The sequence below is a fragment of the Glycine soja genome, chromosome 20 (genome assembly GCF_004193775.1).
Source record: "Glycine soja cultivar W05 chromosome 20, ASM419377v2, whole genome shotgun sequence".
Taxonomy (NCBI): domain Eukaryota; kingdom Viridiplantae; phylum Streptophyta; class Magnoliopsida; order Fabales; family Fabaceae; genus Glycine; species Glycine soja.
Window position 1 is genome coordinate 44,706,319 of NC_041021.1, and position 21,613 is coordinate 44,727,931.

General features: G+C 33.5%; 2 protein-coding genes and 1 pseudogene across 2 annotated transcripts; all 3 read right to left on the bottom strand.

Moving 5' to 3' along the window:
• Positions 1-363: 363 nt before the first annotated feature.
• LOC114402154 lies at positions 364-2,735 on the bottom strand (annotated as a pseudogene).
• Positions 2,736-2,996: 261 nt separating this feature from the next.
• Positions 2,997-11,615, bottom strand: LOC114402969 (uncharacterized protein slr1919-like). The gene is made up of 16 exons (XM_028365683.1): positions 11,189-11,615; positions 10,888-11,063; positions 9,461-9,626; positions 9,216-9,268; positions 8,658-8,801; positions 8,422-8,526; positions 8,193-8,318; positions 7,779-7,979; positions 7,250-7,356; positions 6,991-7,153; positions 6,780-6,845; positions 6,373-6,466; positions 5,775-5,887; positions 5,318-5,388; positions 4,331-4,481; positions 2,997-3,806 (listed from the first exon to the last, which is right to left on the bottom strand). Exons 1-16 carry the CDS (start codon positions 11,484-11,486, stop codon positions 3,369-3,371), a joined length of 2,472 nt encoding a protein of 823 aa, XP_028221484.1. The 5' UTR covers positions 11,487-11,615; the 3' UTR covers positions 2,997-3,368.
• A 2,426-nt stretch (positions 11,616-14,041) lies between these two features.
• LOC114402894 (serotransferrin-like) lies at positions 14,042-17,046 on the bottom strand. The gene is made up of 7 exons (XM_028365580.1): positions 16,868-17,046; positions 16,425-16,758; positions 15,206-15,787; positions 15,069-15,125; positions 14,749-14,901; positions 14,428-14,561; positions 14,042-14,326 (listed from the first exon to the last, which is right to left on the bottom strand). The coding sequence occupies exons 1-7, from the start codon at positions 16,956-16,958 to the stop codon at positions 14,229-14,231; spliced, it is 1,449 nt and encodes a 482-aa protein (XP_028221381.1). The 5' UTR covers positions 16,959-17,046; the 3' UTR covers positions 14,042-14,228.
• Positions 17,047-21,613: the final 4,567 nt, after the last annotated feature.

Sequence of the window (21,613 nt, forward strand, 5' to 3'; positions counted from 1 at the left end):
ATTAAAGAAGAAAACAAAGCAAAAAATCATAAGATTTGCTAATAATTTTTCTCCTTTTAGCTGAATCATTTACCACACACACACAAACATAAAAGTAGTTCCAGACCTACGACTTTTATTGTCTATTATTATTTATACAATTGTTTCGTTATGAATTGCTTCAATGTAACAATTTCTAATATATACAACAAGGTGAGATAAAACTAAAACACAGTAATGTGAAATTACCTTCTCCTAGATGCCTCAATGGGGTCAGAACCTGGCAAAGGTTCACCTCTTAGAGTGTAGCCTTGAGCATCATCAGAAGCATCTCTTCCAAAGAGCATTCGATGAAATATTGATGCAATAGGGTCTATAACCGGTCTACAAGGTAGCAAAAAAAATAAAAAAAAATAAAAGTTGTTTAAAAAGATTACCAGAGCCTTGTAATTCATCATAATATATTACAGGCAAACTAAAACCATATCTTGCCTTAAAAACTCTGGGAAAAAAAGTAGAGAATGCAAAATCCTCACTTGGGTCACCCTTATGTTTTGTTTCGGGTTTCCTCTGCCAGTATCTAAGGCAAATCAAGAAGCTATATGATGTTGCCTCTAGTGTCCAGAAGCTCGTAGCAATAGAACACAATAAAGCGATAGATGGTAACCACTGAACAGAAATGGAAGTGTGCCATATTAAGAGGATCACCAAAAACCCATTGTCACTGAAAAGTAATGAATTAAAAGTTACGGAACAAGGGTAGAATATCAAACCTTCACTTTTATCTTGAGGAAAGGAAGCTCTTGATCTGGAATAATTTGCTTGATGCCAACCAAGAAGCCAAAATATAACTCCATGAAATCCAGAGAGTGGCATATAACTAGAAGAGCAAAGCAAGAGTATAAATATCAGAAGAATTGGATCAAAAAGCAAATGGCACACATAATGTCCAATATGATTGAACAGATAGCATAGAATATGAGGTAAGTCCATGACCTGTAGGCCCTAAAAAAAGAGACATAAGTAATCAAGCTTAAAATGGGCATCCATTCATCTCCTGATAGAAGAATAATGTGAAAAAGGGAAATCTAATAAAAAGAGAGAAAAATAGACAAGAACATGAACAACCGACAGAAAACATCATGTCAGATGATAATAGATTTTAAATACTCACAGGTAACTCTCCTGCCTTGTAATGTAGTAGAAAGCAATGAAAGTGATGAAAATGCAGAGAGAAGTAAGAAAGTTAACTAGAAAGATGAACTTTAGAAATTCCCTGGGACCCCATACTGGCTCAAGCAGCTTCCCAATGAAGAGAAGACCAATTGTGCTGACCACTACCAATAAAAGTGAATGTTAATTGTGAAGTTTTGGCTAAGGCAAGAGAAACACATAATTTGATGGAAGAGAAAGTGCATACATACATACATAAATACCCCATGGACAGATTGTTCAACATAACCAGCTGTAATGAGGTTCCAGGCAAATGGAATAGTCCTGCAGAGTAAAACCAATAGGAAAACAAGTTTCAAGTCAAATAAAGTTGTACTCAGTAGCAGTGCGTTTTTAGACATAGTAGCACAATATTTTATTTACAAGTAAGAAAATATTTTTTTATTTATTTATGGACAAATGTTAATTTATTAGTTTTGTTTGAAATAATACAAGAAAGACTAATAACAAATCTATATCTATGATCCTTTAATTTACAAGTGAGTGTTGAAAGTTGAAATTGCGATAGCTGGCGGGAAGAGATGAAGGAGTGATATGATCCTTAACAAGGAGAATGTGAAGAGAAATGAGGACGAGGGAGAGACCCTTGCAGTGGCGCGTGAACCCAGACAACCTCGTACCCTGTCACTCGTGAAATTCAAACATCACATTCTCAATTACTATTATCTTCTCAAAAACACAGAAAGAAAGAAAGAGATAGAGAGATAGTGGTGGCGTGCTCATGGAGACCAGATCCGGGATTCGAATCTCAAGAGGACGACGAGATCAACTATATATATACTACTTTACGTAATAATTGTAATTCTCATCATAATTACTGTCACTTTTTAATTTTGTTGGATAGTGAAGTGGAAACAATAGCATATATAGTACAACGCAACACGTCAATTCACTTTCATGCCACTCTTCTGCAATGCAGCCATCAAACAAACGTTTATAGTTCCACGTCAAAATATCTATATCTATACTATACATATGAAATGGTAAAATGTCAACTAATACTATATAATAGAACCACATGCACCAAGTGTTTTTGTATTTTAGAAACATGAGCTTGTGATATGTTCTGTAACTTACGTACATTTATTTGAGTCGTTCTTATGGTACGTCTCCTGTGCCTAAAAATTTGACAATTATGGGAATATATTTGACTCAAGTTTGATTCCTATTGATAATCTTATTACTTGTTTGAGTAGGGTAGGGTAGTCCCTAAATGCGAGTTTGAGGATTGCTAATGAAATTTTATGTAAAAAATAGTATTGTTCAGTAATTCCAAGTTAGAACTAATTTAATTTACTCGAGACATTTGAGAAGAAAAAAATGACTTTTTCATTAGATTTAAATTTTCACATTAAATCTTTTGACAAATTTATTTAATTTGAGATAAAAAAAGTAAACATAAATTATCTCACTTTAAACTCATTTTTATCCAAAATTAATTTTATAAAGTCTATATGATCCAAAATTAAAATTAAAATTGTAAACACTCACCTAAACAGATACCAAATACTACAATTGTCCATTTCGCCAGAGAAAAAAAGGTATTTTCCCAGTAGCTTTTAAAAATAACATCCACAACAACACTTTAAATAAGCACAAGTAGAAACATCCGATGTATCTCCCCTCTCGCGCTATCATCAACTCTTCACTTAGGGATAACTAAAATAAGTGTCTTAATTATCGGCCGGAGACTGATTAACAACCAAATGGAAATAACAAAAAATAACTAACAAGTGACAGTACAGTAACTATGTACTGAGGACTGGAACAAAGAAGTTTACAGATTAGTAACCAAAAGACATTTTTATTCTTTGAAGAAAATTTAACACTTTACATGACACTGTACATACTTGTAGGGTATTTAGATGTTGATAGCAGCATCAGTACCGCGTACAGTGTTTCCCCATACATAAACTGTAACCAAAACACGTTGCAATCCTATGCCTATATTTCACCTGCCTGACACCAGATTTGCTCCAAATCTAACACACCCAACTTAAGCTACAAACACAAATGCTTTTGTTAGCAGTAAACAACGAACTTTCACTCTGTCATCCATAGAAATAAACCTTTCTTTTTCTTTTTCCTTTTGGAAAATTGTCGTTGGATAAGAATGCTCTCTTTCTGCTGAGAAAAGTGAATGTTTTGAGAAAATTTCATACACTGACTGCATATCTCTTGGGAGCATCAAATATTTTGCCCAAGTAAGCTTCAGATAGAGACACAACAAGCTGGTGGCAAGCCAAAGTTGAAGCTGTAATAATTATTAGAAGGGAAGCCCAGGAGAACCGCAGCATCAATATTTTATCCCTACTTGCAGACTTTAGAACCTTAGAGAATATCACTCGAAGTCGCCGGTCTCTAAAGATGGAATTGTAATCATATGTAGGCAAAGATGATCTAGGGGATAGACCTGATTCTTTGTTGCTAGGTCCATTAGCCAATACCACCCGGGAATACTGAGTAACTGTAATTCCTTGTCCAAATAATTTAATCATCCATTGGTACAGTAAGTCAACTATGATCTTGCAGAGTTGTTGGCGGAAAAACTTTCCCTCCTTCGAGACCATTGCTTTGATTAATGAAGCTCCATCCTGTTCATTCAATGATAAGTAAGTTTCATACATTATATAAATATTTTGGCCAACCAAAGAAAATCTTCAAGCACAAGTATATTCCGTTTTCCCTGCCCACTAATAATACACTGCAGTAATCAAACACTCCAACTAATAATGCAAGACTCAGTATAACTAACATAGTCATAGTAAAGTATTTTATTTGGTAGTGGTACAATGAAAAGTTATTGACAATGAATCCACTAGAAGCTCGGGCAACCTGGTAAGCTGTGTACAATGCGATCACAATAAATTGGAACTAATTTAATCCAGATACACATAATAATAATAAAAAAATCAAAGCCAGCCTACAAGAGAATTTGGTAATCAGCAATTCATCATTTACAACCACATATGGCAAATATACTAACCATATATCTATTGCTATGTATGGAGGGGCACTCAAACATAACAAACAACCAATATAGACAAATTAGATAGGAATGGTGACAGAATCTTTGAGTACATGAAAGAAGCAAGATAGACAGCTTATAGGAACTCACAGCAGTCATGAGAAGTCTTCTGATAGCAACACCATCTTTGGATGGTAAAAGCCTCAAAACCAAATATGCAACATCAATTGTATCAGTGGCCTTATTTGTTGAATGATCAAGGGAAGTCTCACTATTTGATGCTACTAGTCGCAAGGCTTTCCTGGCAACATATCAAAAGTATGAGACACTACATCCAAAGCAGTAAAAAAATCACAATTTATTAAGTAATAATGGATTAACTAAAACAGGCCAGCCTAAGGCATATATGTCTCTCGCATGAAGATCAGATTGAGTGCACGAAAAAAGTGAAATAGACAGTTATTAGGCACTAGGATTACAGATTTACCTGTAGAGGGTCAGTATTTGTAGAAAAGGGAGCTTTCACGACAAGATAGCAAATGTATAAAAATGGTACTGTAAAAATTTTAGTGTATTTTGGTGCAATGAAAATTTGATTCTTTGCATATGTTTGTGAATGAAGTTCAACATTATTGCAAGTTAGTGAAGATGCCTTTGAGATGAGTAGCAATATCAACAGTACAGGACCTAGAGGGTTAAGAACACTGTATTTTGATGGTGTAGGACTGTCAAAGAATTTGGTTAGGAGACTTGGACAAATTTTGGGATAATTCCAAAAAAGAAACTCATGTTAAAAATATTTACCATAAAGGGAAAATAACCAATAATAGCAATAACCAACTCTTGAGTAGATTTAGAAGAGGCAACACAAAAGAGCTTCAGTTGCATACCGCCGTGTGTTTAATTTGAATTAGATAACAATTGGCATTTTTCATTTTAATCTTTTCAATCAAAGAGGCCTTGCTGTTTACTACATAGTTTGTAGATGAAACTGAAAATACAAAGTAGATAGATTGTAGAAAAAAGATAAATATTATGTCAGAAATTAAGCATTAAAAAAATATAAAATATAGTAGATTAGAAAAAACAGAGCTATTTCCCAGAGAGCATACTCCCTGGCATATCACTAAGACATACCTAGTTGCCCCTACCCTCAAGAACAGGGAAAGTCTTTGCCACTGGAACTCCTTCCTTTGGTTTAGAAGCACCTTAACAGGAGAAAACAGAGTTAAGAGAAAAAAAATGAATAATGTCTAAGATATATTAAGAAGAAACTGTATTGAGTACACATTCATAACAGCCATTAGTACCATGAGATGATGTCTAGTAGTTCACATAGATGAATATGCAAAACTATGATGATTGATTCGACAAGACATGTTAAAAAAAATCATGTGTGGCTAAAGTTTGAACAGGATTAATATATAAAAACATATTATTAAATTTTTTCTGATTTTTTCTCAGAGAAAAGTGCTCAGAATATATTCTCTATGCTGTAACATCAGCAAATAAGAACAAACACATGATGAGATGTTTATTGTTACAGTTATTCAGACTATTGGCACAAAACTCATTGTTCAAGGTCTTATAATACCGAATGCAATATATTCCTTGTTGCAGCTGAGTTCTCTGTGAGAAGTTTCCGAACAACATAAGGATATGCAGCTTCAAAAGTCTTGAAATTTGTATCGGCAGCTATAGCCAAACCTGAAATTGTTTCAAAGCAAAATATGAGTTAAAAGATAATGTAAGGAAAATATTATAAATTCAATATGATTAGAAATTTAGTATGGAACTATTCATGTGTCTTTACATTACAACTTAAACTTTAGGAAATGTTGGTTCATGACATGGTATCGAAGTCTCTGACTAAATGGGTTTAGAGTTCAATCCTTGTTGATCCCATCCTTCTAATAAAAAGTTGAATTTTAGCACAAGGTAGGTGAACTTGTGCATTATCCAAACTTCAGGTCCAAAAGGCTCTTATGTGGGTGGTTGTGTTAGAAATATAGCATAAACATTCATGTGCCTTCACCTAACAACTTAAGCTTTTGAGATTGTTGGTTCAAGACAAATACAAATATTTCACATTACTACATGTTGATGCATACATAGTGAATAGAGCAGAACTTATTAGTATGACAATAAATGAGCAACCAAGAAGTAATCTACATGTGGTATTGAAAGTTTACCTTCCAATGAAGCTAGGGATCGCAAGACAAGTGTATAATATGGTGGCATGCGGAAATGATGCTTGAGTGCTACAGTCCAAATCTTTCCCAGAACCTTGAGAAAAATTCATTGAAAATTCAGTAACTCAGGAAGTTTGAAAAAGCAAAAATAATAGTAAATATATAAAACTAAGTATACGTGGTTGATTTCTGATACTGCACATACTTTGGACATTTCTCATAGTCATTTTAGTTTTACAAGTGTAAATTTCTTTTCAGATACTGGATGATGCATTATATTTTAGTAGGTTAGTCCAAAATTGGTTAGGAATCTTATTATTTCCATATTCCTTGACACTCAGACAGTGGTTTGCACAGTCATCTGACACACAAATTCAATTACTATTCTTCTTAAAGATGACTCTCACCTTGCTAAACTTCACATCAGGAATTCCTTCTTTAAATTCTACTTCTCCCAAGGCTTGTTCGAGTTCCTGAAAATTTAATATACATCCAGAAAGTCATTGTGTGAACATAAGTTTCTGAATAGCAAAAAACCAGGCATATGAGAATGCTGTTCTTATTTGGTTTAAATATTCAATGGCAAGATTAATAAATCCTGAGATACATGTGCTATACCAGGGTAACAAGTCGGATATTTGTCCCTGGCCTCACAACATCCATATCAACCAGAGCACGGACAAGGGATGCCCAGTCACCATTTACTATATGAATTATTGAAGCCAGCATAGCAAACTGATGCCTTTTTTCCATTTGACAGAGCAAACCAAAATCCAGAAACCTGTCACACATACAAAGAAGTAAAAAATTCTTAGATTTTTGTGATGAAGGGAAATCATAATTTATTCAGAATGGATAGGGAAGGAAAAAGAAATACCCTATTTGTCCTGAGGAAGTGTAACGCAAGTTACCAGGATGTGGATCAGCATGTAATAAGCCTGTTTCAAGAAGCTGGACCAATGTTGATTCAACGCCTTTGCTGACCTGAGTTAATCAATATGTAAAAGAAATGAAAAATTAATTGAATGTGACAATTTCAACATAGTGAAACACTCAGTCTCAGACATCGAACAAAGCAAGCTTTTAGTAGAATCAATGAGAAAATTTCAGTTGAGTAATAATGGTCAAATAAGCTAAACGGAGGATTGATGAAGAAATTCTACCACCACCTCAATCCAGAGCCTTATTTGTTTTGTAATTGAAACTATACAGTATCTGATGGCCAAAAGTTTCCATTTAATTCATACTTTCTTGTAATTCTATTAGAAAAATAACGATTATCTTCAATAGTCCAATTGGGTTCTACCAAAAGTCAATATTCAGCACATTATCTAACATCCAAGATATACAATATTTCTGCACAATGTGAAGACAAAAAATTGATAATTGCATTTTTGTTTACATACCAGATCAAGTAGACGCCTTTTTGCATCTAATTTCTGCCTTTCTGAATATCCAGAGACATTTCCAACAGAGTTTCCAGCAGTCACAGAGAGCAAATCTGTTGGACTTTCACCAACCATCCACTCCATGGTCAGAACTCTCTTTCGAGTTAAATGTGGAAATACTTTTGGCACATTCATGAAAGTAAAGGAAGAGTGAACTTCCTGCACTTAGCAATAACATGTCAATTCAAAGAGCAAAGCATTTACCACTGTTTTGTGATTTTTGTCAGAAACCAATTCAAGCTAGCTTCACATTAAAAGTTAAAACCTAACAAAAGATTTCATCAAAGCTCTAAATTGTGCAGTTCTAGAATTCATCAATATGTAAAGTGTAAACATAATAAAGCTCCAATTGATATGTCAATTATTTATTACCAGAAACTTTGAAGCATTTGCAGCCTCTAAAGTGTAATCCAATTCACCAACAAAACCTTTCCCTAGTTCATCAGCATACAGGCGAGGGTCACTCTTTCTCTTGGCAATCTTTTGCAGCAGCCCCAACTGAAATGGATAATTTAAACACTCATTTTAGAATTTCATGCAAGGTAGATTAATACAAGTAAAAATTAAAATGCTACTAGAGTTTAATAGTAAATACACGAACCCCAAGACGAAGGATGTAGATATCCCGCACCACCACATGATGCAAATTAGGACGCTGAACTTTAACAGCAACATTATTACCATCAGTAGTACGGGCAAAGTAAACCTAGAAAATACAAAAACATATATGAGCAAGACACATACATCATCACATCAACAGTTCCAAATAAAAGCATCCAACTCTCAGCAATAATATTTAATTATAAATGGCACTCCCTTGTCATAGCAAAAAAGTACCTGACCAAATGATGCAGCAGCCATAGGTTCCTCAGAAATGTAACTAAAGAATGATTCCAGAGGACAACCAAATTCTTCCTCCATAATCTTCATAGCAACAGTCCTGGGAAAAGGAGGGATTTGATCATGCAATTCTGACAATGCCTGCAAGAAGAACACAATTGAAATGTATATACATGTATTGCCAATCCAATTATTCAAAATGTTAGTAGCATTACAATCGTGATAGAAAGGCACAATGTTATTCAAAGAGTTCAGATGAAATTCTATAAGTTACAGTTACAGTATATTTTGTCTGAATTTTCATCTAAACAAACAGAGATAGAAGGCAAATGAAAAAAAAAACACCTTTTTATGCAAATTAGTGTTTCTGATAAATTACATATTCAAAGTGTGGTCACAAATAAATATGATAAATTATAGAACCACATATTATCATAAAAAACAAGATGGTATTGCTGCCAATAACCAATAATTTGCCCCATCTTCCCAAATTCATCATGGGAAAGAAATGCTTGACAGTAAATAAATGGCAATAAAGACAGTTTTCAATCTAACCTTGGACATCTCAACACCAATGATATCTGGCCTTGTGGAAAGGGACTGACCAACTGCATCAGCAATCAAATGAATGTAACAAGGATATTGATAATCTTGTGACTGCATGAGAGAAATGAAAGCCCCAACAATTTCTTTTAAAGCAATAGGAATTACAAAAGTCATCTAAAGCATGATAATTAAATGATGAATAATAATTTATTTTAACAATCATATTAAGATCTCAAATAGATTCAAATCCGCACCTTTTATAAAGGTAGGGCCAAGATTAAGCAATGTTTCCTTTAACACCATTCCAAAATTATACTGAGATGACGCATCATCCACATCCTCTTCAGGAATTAGACGTAGAAACTTCCTAAATCCTGAAGTTCGAATACTGATCATAGCGGTGGCAAAGGAGAAAAGTACCTTCCAGAATGAAATATAACTCAATAAGGATGCACTTCAAGAAACAGAATGCATCTTGAAACAATTTCAGACCCATTGCAATATGTGTATATGTGTAGGAGGAAATAGTTTAAACCAAAGTGAGTTAAACACTTACACTAACCTTTACACCATTTAATAATCTTTTACTGGATATATCAGAAAACCCACTATTGAATTAAAAGTTTCTATCATACTCCCTTTGTCCCAGAATAAGTGTCGTCCTAGGTTGTTTTACACATACCAAGAAAAGCTAATAAATAGATGAAAGAGAATATTAGTTTTACAAAACTAACCTCATTAAATAGATGAAAGAGAGTAGTATTAAACTATTAATATTAGGGGAATTAGTGGAAAAGAGCAATTAATATTACATTGAAAAGCCAAATATGGCACTTATTTTGGGACAATTTTTTTTCTCAAATGCGACACTTATTTTGGGACGCAAGGAGTATATATCAGCAAAATTTTAGATTAATCCCAAATTATTTGATACCTAATTCATGCACATCAAAATTGACATAATATATACTTTTAAAATATATGAAATTAGGAATTGCTTGATTACCTTTTTATTGTTGTCCAATTATTACAAGATTTGACACAAATAATTTAAGTAATATATAATTATAATTCAACAATAGATCAAATAAAAATCACATTTCATATAAAGTTATTGATGATGCAAGATCGGATGTAACCCACATCTATGTAAATTGATTTGTGTGTGTGTGTACTTTCTACTTCTGTCCAACTTAACCCCATATGATAGCTCACAGGAGAAGGATTGTCAAAGTCATTGTAAGGGATTACTTTGCCCATATACCCATTACCCAACCAGTGCCGGATTTTAACACACTAACTTCACACCCAGAACTAAATATTTGGACCATGAAACTTATAGGATTGGACAGCTCCATGTGGCCAAACATCAAGGCTAGGATAGCTCTAATGTCATTAATTAGAATTGAGAATGGACTATATCCAACTATTGTCAAGGTCATTATAAAGGTTTTTTGTCTTAAGAAAACAAAGGAACAAACAACTTTGCTTGCATGAGACAATTGGACCTAGAATCTTTCCTAAGCCTTAGGCCGTAGTGAGTCAATCTGACAGGAAAACTAGATAAAACAAATATTTTGACACATTAGAATTCAAGTAAATATTGACAACTTAACCTAATGATTTATGAAGGGAAATGGAAGAGTGGTTGACAGAATGACTAGTGAAACAAAACAAGTACCTCAAGAACACGAAGGGTGACCACATGGGGCCGAACACTGAAATACTGAGAAACTTCCTGAGGATCATAAGCTTGAGGGAGCGGCCTGGACCAAAGCTTAGACAAATAGTAGAAGTAAGAAGCATAAGCTTCCAAAGCCTCGAGATCATACATGAGCAAATCCACTCCACTTAGTCCTGCAACTTAACAATCTTAGAGCACTTATCACTTAACGATATTTGAATTCTCACTGAAGACATCAATTATATAGCAAGTTGAAAAGTGAGAAGCGGGAAATTGAGATGGAATTAGGGAGGGAAACCTGGATACCAAGGTTGGGGCCAGGAAGGAGAAGGAAGAGGAGGAGAGTGAGGGTCTTCGAGATTGCGGAGCCAAACGACGTCGTCGATTTTCTTGGCAGCCTCGGGAATGCGGAAGGTCTCGTTGGCCCACGCAACGCCGTTATCGATTCCTCTCTTGAGGAATTCCATGTCCTTGCGAACCACCTGAGCCAAGTGGCTGAAGTCTCCCCATGCTCGCTTCTGCTGCTGCTTCTTCCTATGCCGGCGGCTAGAGGAAGCGCGCACGGAGAGGGACGGTGGCGCTAGCACCGTCGCCATGAAGTGAAAGTGAGTGGAGGAGAGAAGAGAAAGTAACAGTGGCGTGGTGTTTGTGTATGTGGTTCTGGGGTAAAGTTGGGATACGATAGACGATGATGATCACAAAATAACTCACACTGGACTAACCAAACAATTCAATTGCATTTGCGCTTAAAATCATACTTTTATTATATTTTTTGTTCAATTACAACCATATAGTATTCTTTTTTTTTTTGTCTTGAAAGAAAAATAATCTCACTGCCCAAAAGGTATGAAATTAACCTTCCAAATGTAAAAATAATCTAAATCAATTTAATTTTTTTCAAAAAAAATTTCTCCACACACATTATTAAGGAATCAAACCTGTTAATATGTGTAAAAAAAATTCAATTATCTACTAATTATATTGGACCTCATTAATCCAAGATAATATTCATTTTATTTCAATATATGAAATATACGACAAATCTTACTTTGTTTGATGTGACACTGACACATGTCCAAAAAATTGGACATTGGTTTTCACTTCCGCTGTCTGTTAATTTATTCTTATTCTTACTATAAGTTTTTTTTTTCAATGGACTTAATTTGAATCATGGTGTATTGAAAAATCTCTCAAAATATTTGGATTGTACTTTACAACAATTTAGGATATTTTAAATTCATTTTCATTTTTTTATTCTATGACTTGCTTTTTATTTAATTTATTATTATTATAAATACATATTAATACTCTAGGTCCGATAATACAGCAAACACGTTATATCTTGGTGAAATCCAATCCAATTTTAAAGCTTATGGGTTAGTTGGGTTACGTTTATGGTCTACTTTGACTTGTTAACACGCATTGCGCATGGCGGAAATTTTTTTTATTTGGGTTTTTGAGACTTCAATGGATGAGATGGACCAAATTGAGAGAAGCACGGTGAAGAGTGAAAGTAGTAATAACTACCAAGTTTCAGTATAGTTGATCATGACTGAATTTTTTAAATATGTTGAGAAGAGTTTAATTCACTGGTGTATGTGGAAAAAAATTTGTTAAGAGAGACAAAACCTAATTATGTGACATCTACGTACGGCTTAAGGATTAGTTTCATATTTTTCAACTGTAAAACTGTACAAATATCTTGCTTCCGGTGGAAAAAAATAATAATAACTAACAAGACGTTGCAGATATATAAGATTTATTGAATGATTAAAAAAATCATAAATTTAATTGTTTATACTAACAAAAATTAACAAATTAACTAGTAACATTTATCATATTTGTTGATAAAGAAAACTAATAAAACGTTGCAAGATCAAAGGAGAAGTTTAAAACAATTAATCTAACTTATAATTCAATGAAAGTGGTGTATTATATATTTATTTTCTCTTCCGTCTCATTTTCATTTTATACTTTTATTTGTATTTTTTCCTCATCTCATACTTATCACAATTATCAATTTCCTTTTTTATTTATCTTCCTCTTCCGCTCCAAATTGAGGTAGACATTGCTTTTTTTTTTTTTTCTATTAGTAAAGGACTAAATAGAAGCCAGCAAGATACCTATAAAGAGGATATAGAGAGCTACAAGTAATGACAATAGTCGCTTACAGTAAAGCTTATGCCCTTGGATTGAGATGCTATTGGCATCATGGATCCCTGATAATGACTTTCACAATGCAATAGTTTTGGGGTTATAAAATGCTAATTAATTGATCGTATAAGATTTATAATTTTTTAGTGTCAATTTTTAATGACGTTAACTATAAAGATAATTCTTAACTGTCGTTGAAAGATGTTTTTAACCATCATTAAATAACTTCTTTACAGTAGATTGATCGTATAAGATTCATAATTTTTCTAAGTTGCATTTGAGAGTCTAAAATATCCTTATAAATAGGTTATGATAAATAGTGTTAGATACACTTTTACATAATTATTGTCTAACCTCTTAAAAAAAATAATTATTGTCACTCTAGTGACATTTTTGTTGACTTGAATGTTAAATTGTCTTTACCTGCCTGTGTACCAATCATTTAATATTTACTACTAGCCTTTGCCATGCCAACAAAAAGAACTATCATAAAAGTATCTTAGAGCTTGATCCAAGAAAATATAAACATTTTTAACAGTATAAAAAAAACTCTAAAATTATTACAACTCTAACATTTGGTGATCATAGAGATTTTTCCATATAATCATCGAAGAAAGTAGAATATATTTATATTTTGTATACAAATTTCTTCCATGACCTTTACTTTACTAGTTCATGCCCATAAATGAGGCTGTTAAATATATGTGACATAAACATTAACTATATATCTATTTGGCCGAATGATTTTGTTCGTAGGGCCTGGGCACTTTGCTTGATCATGGAGCACTGATAATCTCCCTACTATATATATTCCTATGTGCATTGTGTATAAAGCTTCATTCATAAGCTGATTTAACTGTAAAAACTGCTATAGCAGGTTGGTTCTGAGGTATGTAGTCCACAAATATCTGTACATGCGGGTTGGCAATGAACAAGGTGATAAACTTAAATGGAAAAAAGGAACATTTTTCATCCAAAATTGGCAAATTTCTTAGAATTCTGTGAACAAGACTACTTTTCATTATTGAAACCTACAAATACAGGAAAGGAATTAAATGCAAAACCATGATTTTCTTATTATTCCGTAGCTCATCATGTTAATTTTTGTTTTTTTTTTGCCAATACTACCCACATCAAACAGAATAGTACTTGCAGCAACTTGATTGAATAATACCAAGTTTCTTCTATTTTGGAGTGATTCCAAGTATCAGCGGTAACATCAGGAGTGAGAGCATAGTCATTACTTGCGAACAGCAAATGTATGAAGATGAAGAAGATTCATCTGTTAAGGCGTACGAGGGAATAAAGTTAGTGCAGCAATGAACTATGATTTCTTCTATCATAAATATATTACTCAGAATAGATGATGGAATCAGACTTTACCTGAACCATTATCTGCTTCATATGAGGCGACTCTGGTTTCTGGAGCATTCAATTTTAGTATGCTCTGTGAGATTGAAGCTGATTTCCCCAGATATGGCCTTGTGACCTTTTCAATCATGGCTAGTCCTTGAGTACTGCCATAAAGAGTTGAATTTGTGAGACATATTTCTATTAGTGCCATTGTACTTAGTACTTTGGCAATTTTACTTTTAACTCAAGTTTAACTCACATGCCATATACTGTGATATTAAAACCTTCTATAGACCACAATATAAGTAAATCGAGCAAAAGAAGTTCTCATACCAAGATATCCTATTTTACCTTGGACTAAATAGGTGAATAATCGAAACGTTGTTTGGGGCATAAAGAGCATCCACCAAACTACTATTCGTTAATGTTTCTAAAATATGCTCTCTCTTTTTGTTGGGCATTGAGTTATGTGCCATTATCACATTTGCAGGAACAGCTCCAAATCTGGTTATGAATCAAGAAAAAAAAAACTCAAGTGAGTGTATGTAGCTTGCAGCTTTACCTGGAATGAATATTTTCTCATATTGAACAATGAACATGCAGTTAAAACTAAGATGAAAGCAAGGATATATAGGCGCAAATCATTAACCAAGAGTTAAGAATTTACTTACGAACAATCTCCAGGATAGCCATTGATTTCTCTGCAACCCCCTTGAGGACAAAGATACCTGCAGTTAATCAATTGAATAATATCAGTTGAGGAAACACATTTACTTTACGTGAAAAAATCCTAATGCAAGTTACTTACATGAAGTCTCTAACAGACTTGCTTGACCATAATTGGCTATGAGGCCCCTCCATAGAATAGAGCAACACAGTGTCACCCTTGACAAAAGCAATGTCTCCCAATTCCTCTACAAGGCACCTAAAAGCTCCTGAATGACCAGAGTACAAACCCTTTTCAGGGCATGTTTCATTCTCTTTGCTGCATGCATTGCATATATCAAAACCTTCAACCTCTGATGGAGCACAAACACTAGAGAAAAAACTAGTTGCAATTTCTCTGTCACTCAGTTCTTCATTGTTAATTAAATTTTTGATGTAGTTGATGGGGTAGTTCCATCCTGCTGCTGTGGAGTAACCTCCATGGCAAGACTTGTGGCCTTTGAAGTCCATTAAAGTGATCTTTTCGTTGTTCTCACACGCCCTTCTGTTTACAACTGCAACTGCTTTATAGGTTTTGGAATGATCATAGTACATCTCATTGGCTATGGCTTTCATTGAGTGGTTGATGAATGCATTATAAGCAAGCCCGGCTTCTAAGTTCACCAAATCTGCTTCTCCTTTCTTAATTGACTCCATGCAATCTTGGGCCTTTTCTCTTTGGACACTAAAGACACAAGAATCAATAATCGTATCACTATATATGCCTCTGAAATATAGTTACATTTTCATTTTTCTCAATTGTTAATTTGCTTGAATATGAAGAAGGAAGACACTCAAAAGGGTTTTGAGGATACCATCAACTTCAAGTTTCCCACAAAGAAAATAAGCATTGCGGCAACTATATATCTTCGGTGTAAGAAGCAGCCAAACTTTTTAAAAGGAAAATTATGAGTAGCTCTGTCAATTTATTTTACTATGGAAAGTTGAAATTCTTTTCTTAAAAGTGGAAGCTAGTATGTGGAAAGAATTTTGTGACATCAGTAATGCATCCGTCTAAAACTGGTTAGTTTAAAGCCAGTTCTGTAATTCAAAATAATTGAAATGAATTATATTATATTAAAAAATAAACAATAACAAGAATAAAACAAACATTTTAAGTAAATATTATAAAATTTAACAAACTTATTATTATGACATGTAATTTATACACTAACAACCAAAATTTGTTAACATAAATTTTGATAGTTGATAATGTAAATATCCATTATAGTTTTTCACATTGTAATGTAAACCCATGATCATAAATAAATACAATATGTTTTTTCACAAGTACAATATAATTTATCAGTTAGCTTAATTACCATTTCCACGTGTAGCCCGTTAATTGGTCAATGACACCGACAAAGAACTGACACTCCTCCAGTTGGTCCCTCACTGCGCACCACCTCACGCCGCCGTTGTCCATTGCCGGAGCACTGGCGGTGCTTTCATCTCTGTCGCCCCCCACCCCATTTTCCGGGATTGGCGCCGGAGCTCCTGGAGACCCTTCGTGCCACTGCCCAATCACTGCGGGCGACGTGGGGGCATACCCATAACCACCACCGTCGGCAGGCACAGGCGGAAGCGCCGGTGGCGACAAAGGAGACTCGAAATAATGATCACCACCAGAGGTTGGTGCTGGCAGTGGCTGGAAACCTAAAAGTTAAAACCACAAAGGGTGCATGAGCGCTCAGAATTTTGTGCCGGGGTAGAGAAGATAAGAATTAAGCACGCATTGAGATGTTATAGGTGAATTGATGTATACCTTGAATGAAGGGTGATGAGAAAAGAAGATAATTGAGGAAGAAGGAGAGAAGAAAATGAGCACGTGTTGTTGTTAAGATCTGCATCTGCATGTTGGTGAAGAAAATGTTAGGTTGTGAAGATGATACGATGAAAGAACGAGGTTCATACTGTTGATGTCAAAGGGTACTGCTCTGTTATGGTCGTGGCACTTTGCGTTTGTATGAAGGAATAGCTTAGGTGCAACACAAGGAACAGTAAATCCTCATATGCACATGCAAATGCTTTAGTTGTCAACTGCATGCATGTTACTGTAACTTGACTTTGATTACAAAAACACGAGGGATTTTATTTTAAAAACTTCTGTTGATGAATGATTATACTTACGGATTGAATAATTAATTATTTATATTTGTGAATTCTTAATCCAATAAATAATTGCTTTGAAGTTTGAGTCCTTATTTATTATTTATATTTTAGAGAAAACTATATATTACTCTATATATTTTATAAACTATAATATTTTCTTTTGATGAATTGCATTACAGTTTAACTTATTTTAATTAATAGTGAACAATTATAAACTAGTATTCAAAGAAAATTTTCTTTTTTGTAATTTCCAATATTATCAGTGGTTAGTTTTAAATATAAAAGTATTTCTTAGGTGGGGAAATAGAAGGGAGTGCAAAGAAAAAAAAACAGGGGGGGTTGCAAGTAGAACTCCCACATTTTTATCAATTGGGTTAGGCCTCACTACAAGTTTTCACAACTGTTTTATTTGAAAGAAGCACAAACTTTGTATAGGTATTTTGAGAACCGATGGGCTTTGTTGGCGTTTGGGCTGGGTTCTGTTCTATGGATGAAGTGGCCTGTGGCTGTAATATAATGTTCTTCAGAGGTTTAGGGTGGATTCTGAATTAGGATGGTAAAGGACCAAAAGAAATAATAATCATAACAATAATAAATAAAAGAAATAGGATGGTTCGCCCCAAAATTATGAAAACAAGTTATGGAAATCTTTAGAATGAAAAGAACATTTTTGACTAATGTACATATAGATGATCTTTTAGACCCCAAACTAGCTGCCTAGCTGGTACTATTGAAAGGAAGTTGCTTTTCATTTTTTTTCTTCTTATTGATGCTGTGAGAACTAGAAGTACTCAACAAAATAATAACAATCCAGAAAGTTAAACCAATAGATTCACATACAGACCTTCCATATATCCAAATAAACACTAACCTGGTTGAACTGTTTGCATATGACTCCCAAGCACAGTAATATACATAGTAAAAACTTATCATTGTATCATTTTTGCAGCAGTCTCATCTGTGGCCTCTTTATTAGAAGCAATACAAACCACCCATAGAAACTTCTTAATATGAGATTCAAGAAAATAAATGGTACAGTGTGTGTATATATGTATAGACACCTAGCGGGGCCTTTTAAAGAAGAAATTAGTTGCTTTTCAAATCTATTTATTAGGTATTGAAATATATAACATTATATGAGTTCCATTACTCAGAGTCAGATCTAGCTAGCTAGGTAGATGCTACCAATGAGGCAATAAGCATATATTTTCAATACTCCTGCCAAATCCCATTCCAACATCTTTGCTATAGGAAATACAAACTAAGTAAAAACGGGAAATGTACATGATTAACGTAAGCTTAGTTATATCATATATTTGATGATTGTTTGGTAATTAACCCTATTTTTTATGCTTACAGTAGTTAATGCTTTAAATTGTTACAGGAGGATAAAAGAAGGGAGGAAACTGTTGTCTTTCAATGAAGCAGCTGTATGACTGGTTCAAATGGTTTGAAAAGAATTAAAACGTACGAGTACGAGCTCTGGGTAACCGTATGTATCCTATTTGTATTTGTATTGTATTTGAGATGTGTTACGTCTTCTCTTATTGAGAGAGAGTCGTACTTTAGGAGTAAAAAAGTTTGTACAGTAAGTTTAGTTTTCTCCCATTCTTTTTTGTCGTGCAGTATTTGGTCAGTTTATTAGAGTATATTGTTAAATTATTACGGGCATGCAAGTAACACCAATAACTTAAGTAATCTATTCAGTTAAATAAATAGAAAAGAAAAATAAGATTTAGGGTGTTCCGAGAGTATCTCCAACTCATCAGAAGAGAAGAGACTACTCTCTTCTGAGATATTAAAAATTATTAAAAGTAAATTTTATATTTTTTAATAAAGTCCTTTTTTTATATTCATGGTCAATAATTAAATCTTAGTTGGCATGATTAGAAAATCTAAGTATTTGACTTTGTTAATAAAGATGAATAAGATTGAAAACGAAATATTTTAAAAAAAAAATTTTAATTATTAGTGACTTTAAGGAGTGTTATAAAATTAGTTTGGTCATTGATCCAATCGAGATAGTAATTCAGTCATTTAATCAGTGAGTCAGTAATTGATTCGATTTGAATCAATATAAATTCAAAATTCAAAATTATATATATCTATTATATATAAGTATATAACTAATGTTATTTGATTAAAAAAAGTTCATCCATATTCTAAAATATAAAATAACAATCAATAATAATGAGACATTAAAACGGTATCATAAAGGTGACATATTTTTGTGTGTGTGCGTACTCCGATCCGGATTTGTGAAACCGAATTGGGTTGTCGAGTTTCCTCGAAACTGGCTGGATCATTCTGGGTTACATACATAAATAGTTTAATAGTAAAATTGATCCGATTAGACCACCGGATTTTGGTTCGACCGGTTTGACCAACTGGATCGAATTGACTTTCATAACATTGAATTCAAGTCTTAAAAAACAAAGATTATATAGCACTCTTAATGAAAGCAAAACACTTATTTATATATTTTATTATTATTGGGTACTAATATATCATTTTAAAACTTGCAGAATATATTATATATATGCATAGTTAATTATTAATTTTCGGTAAATTATTACTTAACTAGTGCTTAGTGGCCCTTCAAAAAAAATAGTCAAAATACAACAGTAATTTATTTATGTAAATTACGTGAGAGAAATATTAATATATATGCATGATCAGTATATAACTACATGTACTGATGCATGTACATCTCTCAAGCTAGACAAATCGGTAATTATATTACCGGATTCTCATTTCTTCACAGATGCATGTCACGTTCTCTCAATCCCCACCTTAAGTTTCTTCCCCTCTCTATCTTTTCATCTATCCTCAACATAACAATAACAATGATTGAAGAAAGAATGTGTGGCATATAGATGTATATGAGAGAGAGAGAGAGAGAGAGATGAGAATGTGAAAGGAATATTACACCGACACAGAGAAAGAGTGATGAAATAATATAATGTAACCGTATGAGATGAGCAATAACCAAGTAAGATGAAACGTGAGAGATGGGACTGACTCACAAACAAAGCTTAATCCCCCCCGACAGTGCAGGCATATGCCTATGGTACTTTGCCCTTTCCTTGGGGATGGATTTGGCTTCAAACTATGTCCACCTCTTCCCCTTTGGCCAACAAATTCCATATCTCTTTTCTCTAAACACTGCAATTGACTAGACTCAACTCAATACAATATAAAAGGCGCATCGTTCAACGTTTCAATTACACTCCCATTCAAGTACATGTATATTGATCAAATGAACGTGTTACACTGATCATACTAATGCTAAATTGTTTTTATGGTACGGTTCTTTATTATATTCAAACGTTTACTTTCTCTTATAACACATTTTCATCTCATTTTTTCTCCTCCTTTTATTCTCATATCATTTGTATTATCTATTAGTTTTTCTCTCTTCAACCACCTCCTTCCACAGTTCCACCCATGTAACATCTATTATTATTGCTAAGTTTGTCCCCTATTAAGAGGTGACCAAAATGTTAGTGAGAGGCATCCGGGCAGTCACCAATTTTGATCCTATTTGGTTTAAAAGAAATAAAAAAAATTAATGAACCCTGATAATCTATATAAAAAATTAAAATATTATGATTCTTTGATAATCGATTGTCTAGCAGAAAATATAGGATTAATTTAACATAAAAAAAACATAATCGATTATGAAATATTCATACTAATCAATTACGAGGGAAGAAAAGCGTAATTACTAATGAATTTTCGCACAAATCTGCAAAGAAATAAAAATGTGTTGGGTCCACACCTCTTTATATCTTCTCCCCACCATTAATTTTTTCTCTACCAAATGTTTTTTTTTTCTTTCTATTTCTTACCTATTTTATCTCTCTCATTTCTATCATATCAAATGAACCCTAAGTCTCATTATTTTCTATATCTTTTTATAGAGTAAACATCTTTGTCAAATGTTATTGTGCTCACAAAGAATTGCGAATAAACCTTGATCTTCTACGTGTGCTACCAATAAAGTACGTTTATACTAATTATTTTAATTTTTTTGTTTCCATACAAAAATCTTACTATTAGCAACTACCTTCTTAGGTGGAGCCTTCTGCAGTTATGGCATGATTATGGTATAAGTAAGGTTTTCTGTTATATCAAGCACAAGGTCCATAATTAAGAATTATTATAATTACGTTTCCTTTTCCTGTGCTTGGGCCTCTCAACATTTGGTATTTTGAATCGAATGGAAAGCTTTATAGTTGCTCCCACCACATGCAAATTTCCCCTTTCTTGTTGTTTGACTTCAGTGGGATCTTACAAAGTTATAACCCCAATATTATCCGTTTTTATGTTATAATAATGATGACTGTATGTATACACAAAATTGTTGAAACAGACAAATTGAAAGAGCTCGTTGAAA

What these genes read in the sequence shown, in the direction of transcription:
- LOC114402894 (XM_028365580.1), bottom strand. Translation starts at nt 16,958, where the DNA reads ATGCAGATGCAGATCTTAACAACAACACGTGCTCATTTTCTTCTCTCC. An exon ending in CTCATCACCCTTCATTCAAG is followed by an intron (nt 16,759 to 16,867) that starts GTATACATCAAT and finishes TTTAACTTTTAG; the next exon opens with GTTTCCAGCCACTGCCAGCA. An exon ending in AAGTCTGTTAGAGACTTCAT is followed by an intron (nt 15,126 to 15,205) that starts GTAAGTAACTTG and finishes GATTAACTGCAG; the next exon opens with GTATCTTTGTCCTCAAGGGG.
- LOC114402969 (XM_028365683.1), bottom strand. Translation starts at nt 11,486, where the DNA reads ATGGCGACGGTGCTAGCGCCACCGTCCCTCTCCGTGCGCGCTTCCTCT. An exon ending in CTGATGTGAAGTTTAGCAAG is followed by an intron (nt 6,467 to 6,779) that starts GTGAGAGTCATC and finishes ATTTTTCTCAAG; the next exon opens with GTTCTGGGAAAGATTTGGAC. An exon ending in TTGAGGGTAGGGGCAACTAG is followed by an intron (nt 4,482 to 5,317) that starts GTATGTCTTAGT and finishes ATATGTTGCCAG; the next exon opens with GAAAGCCTTGCGACTAGTAG.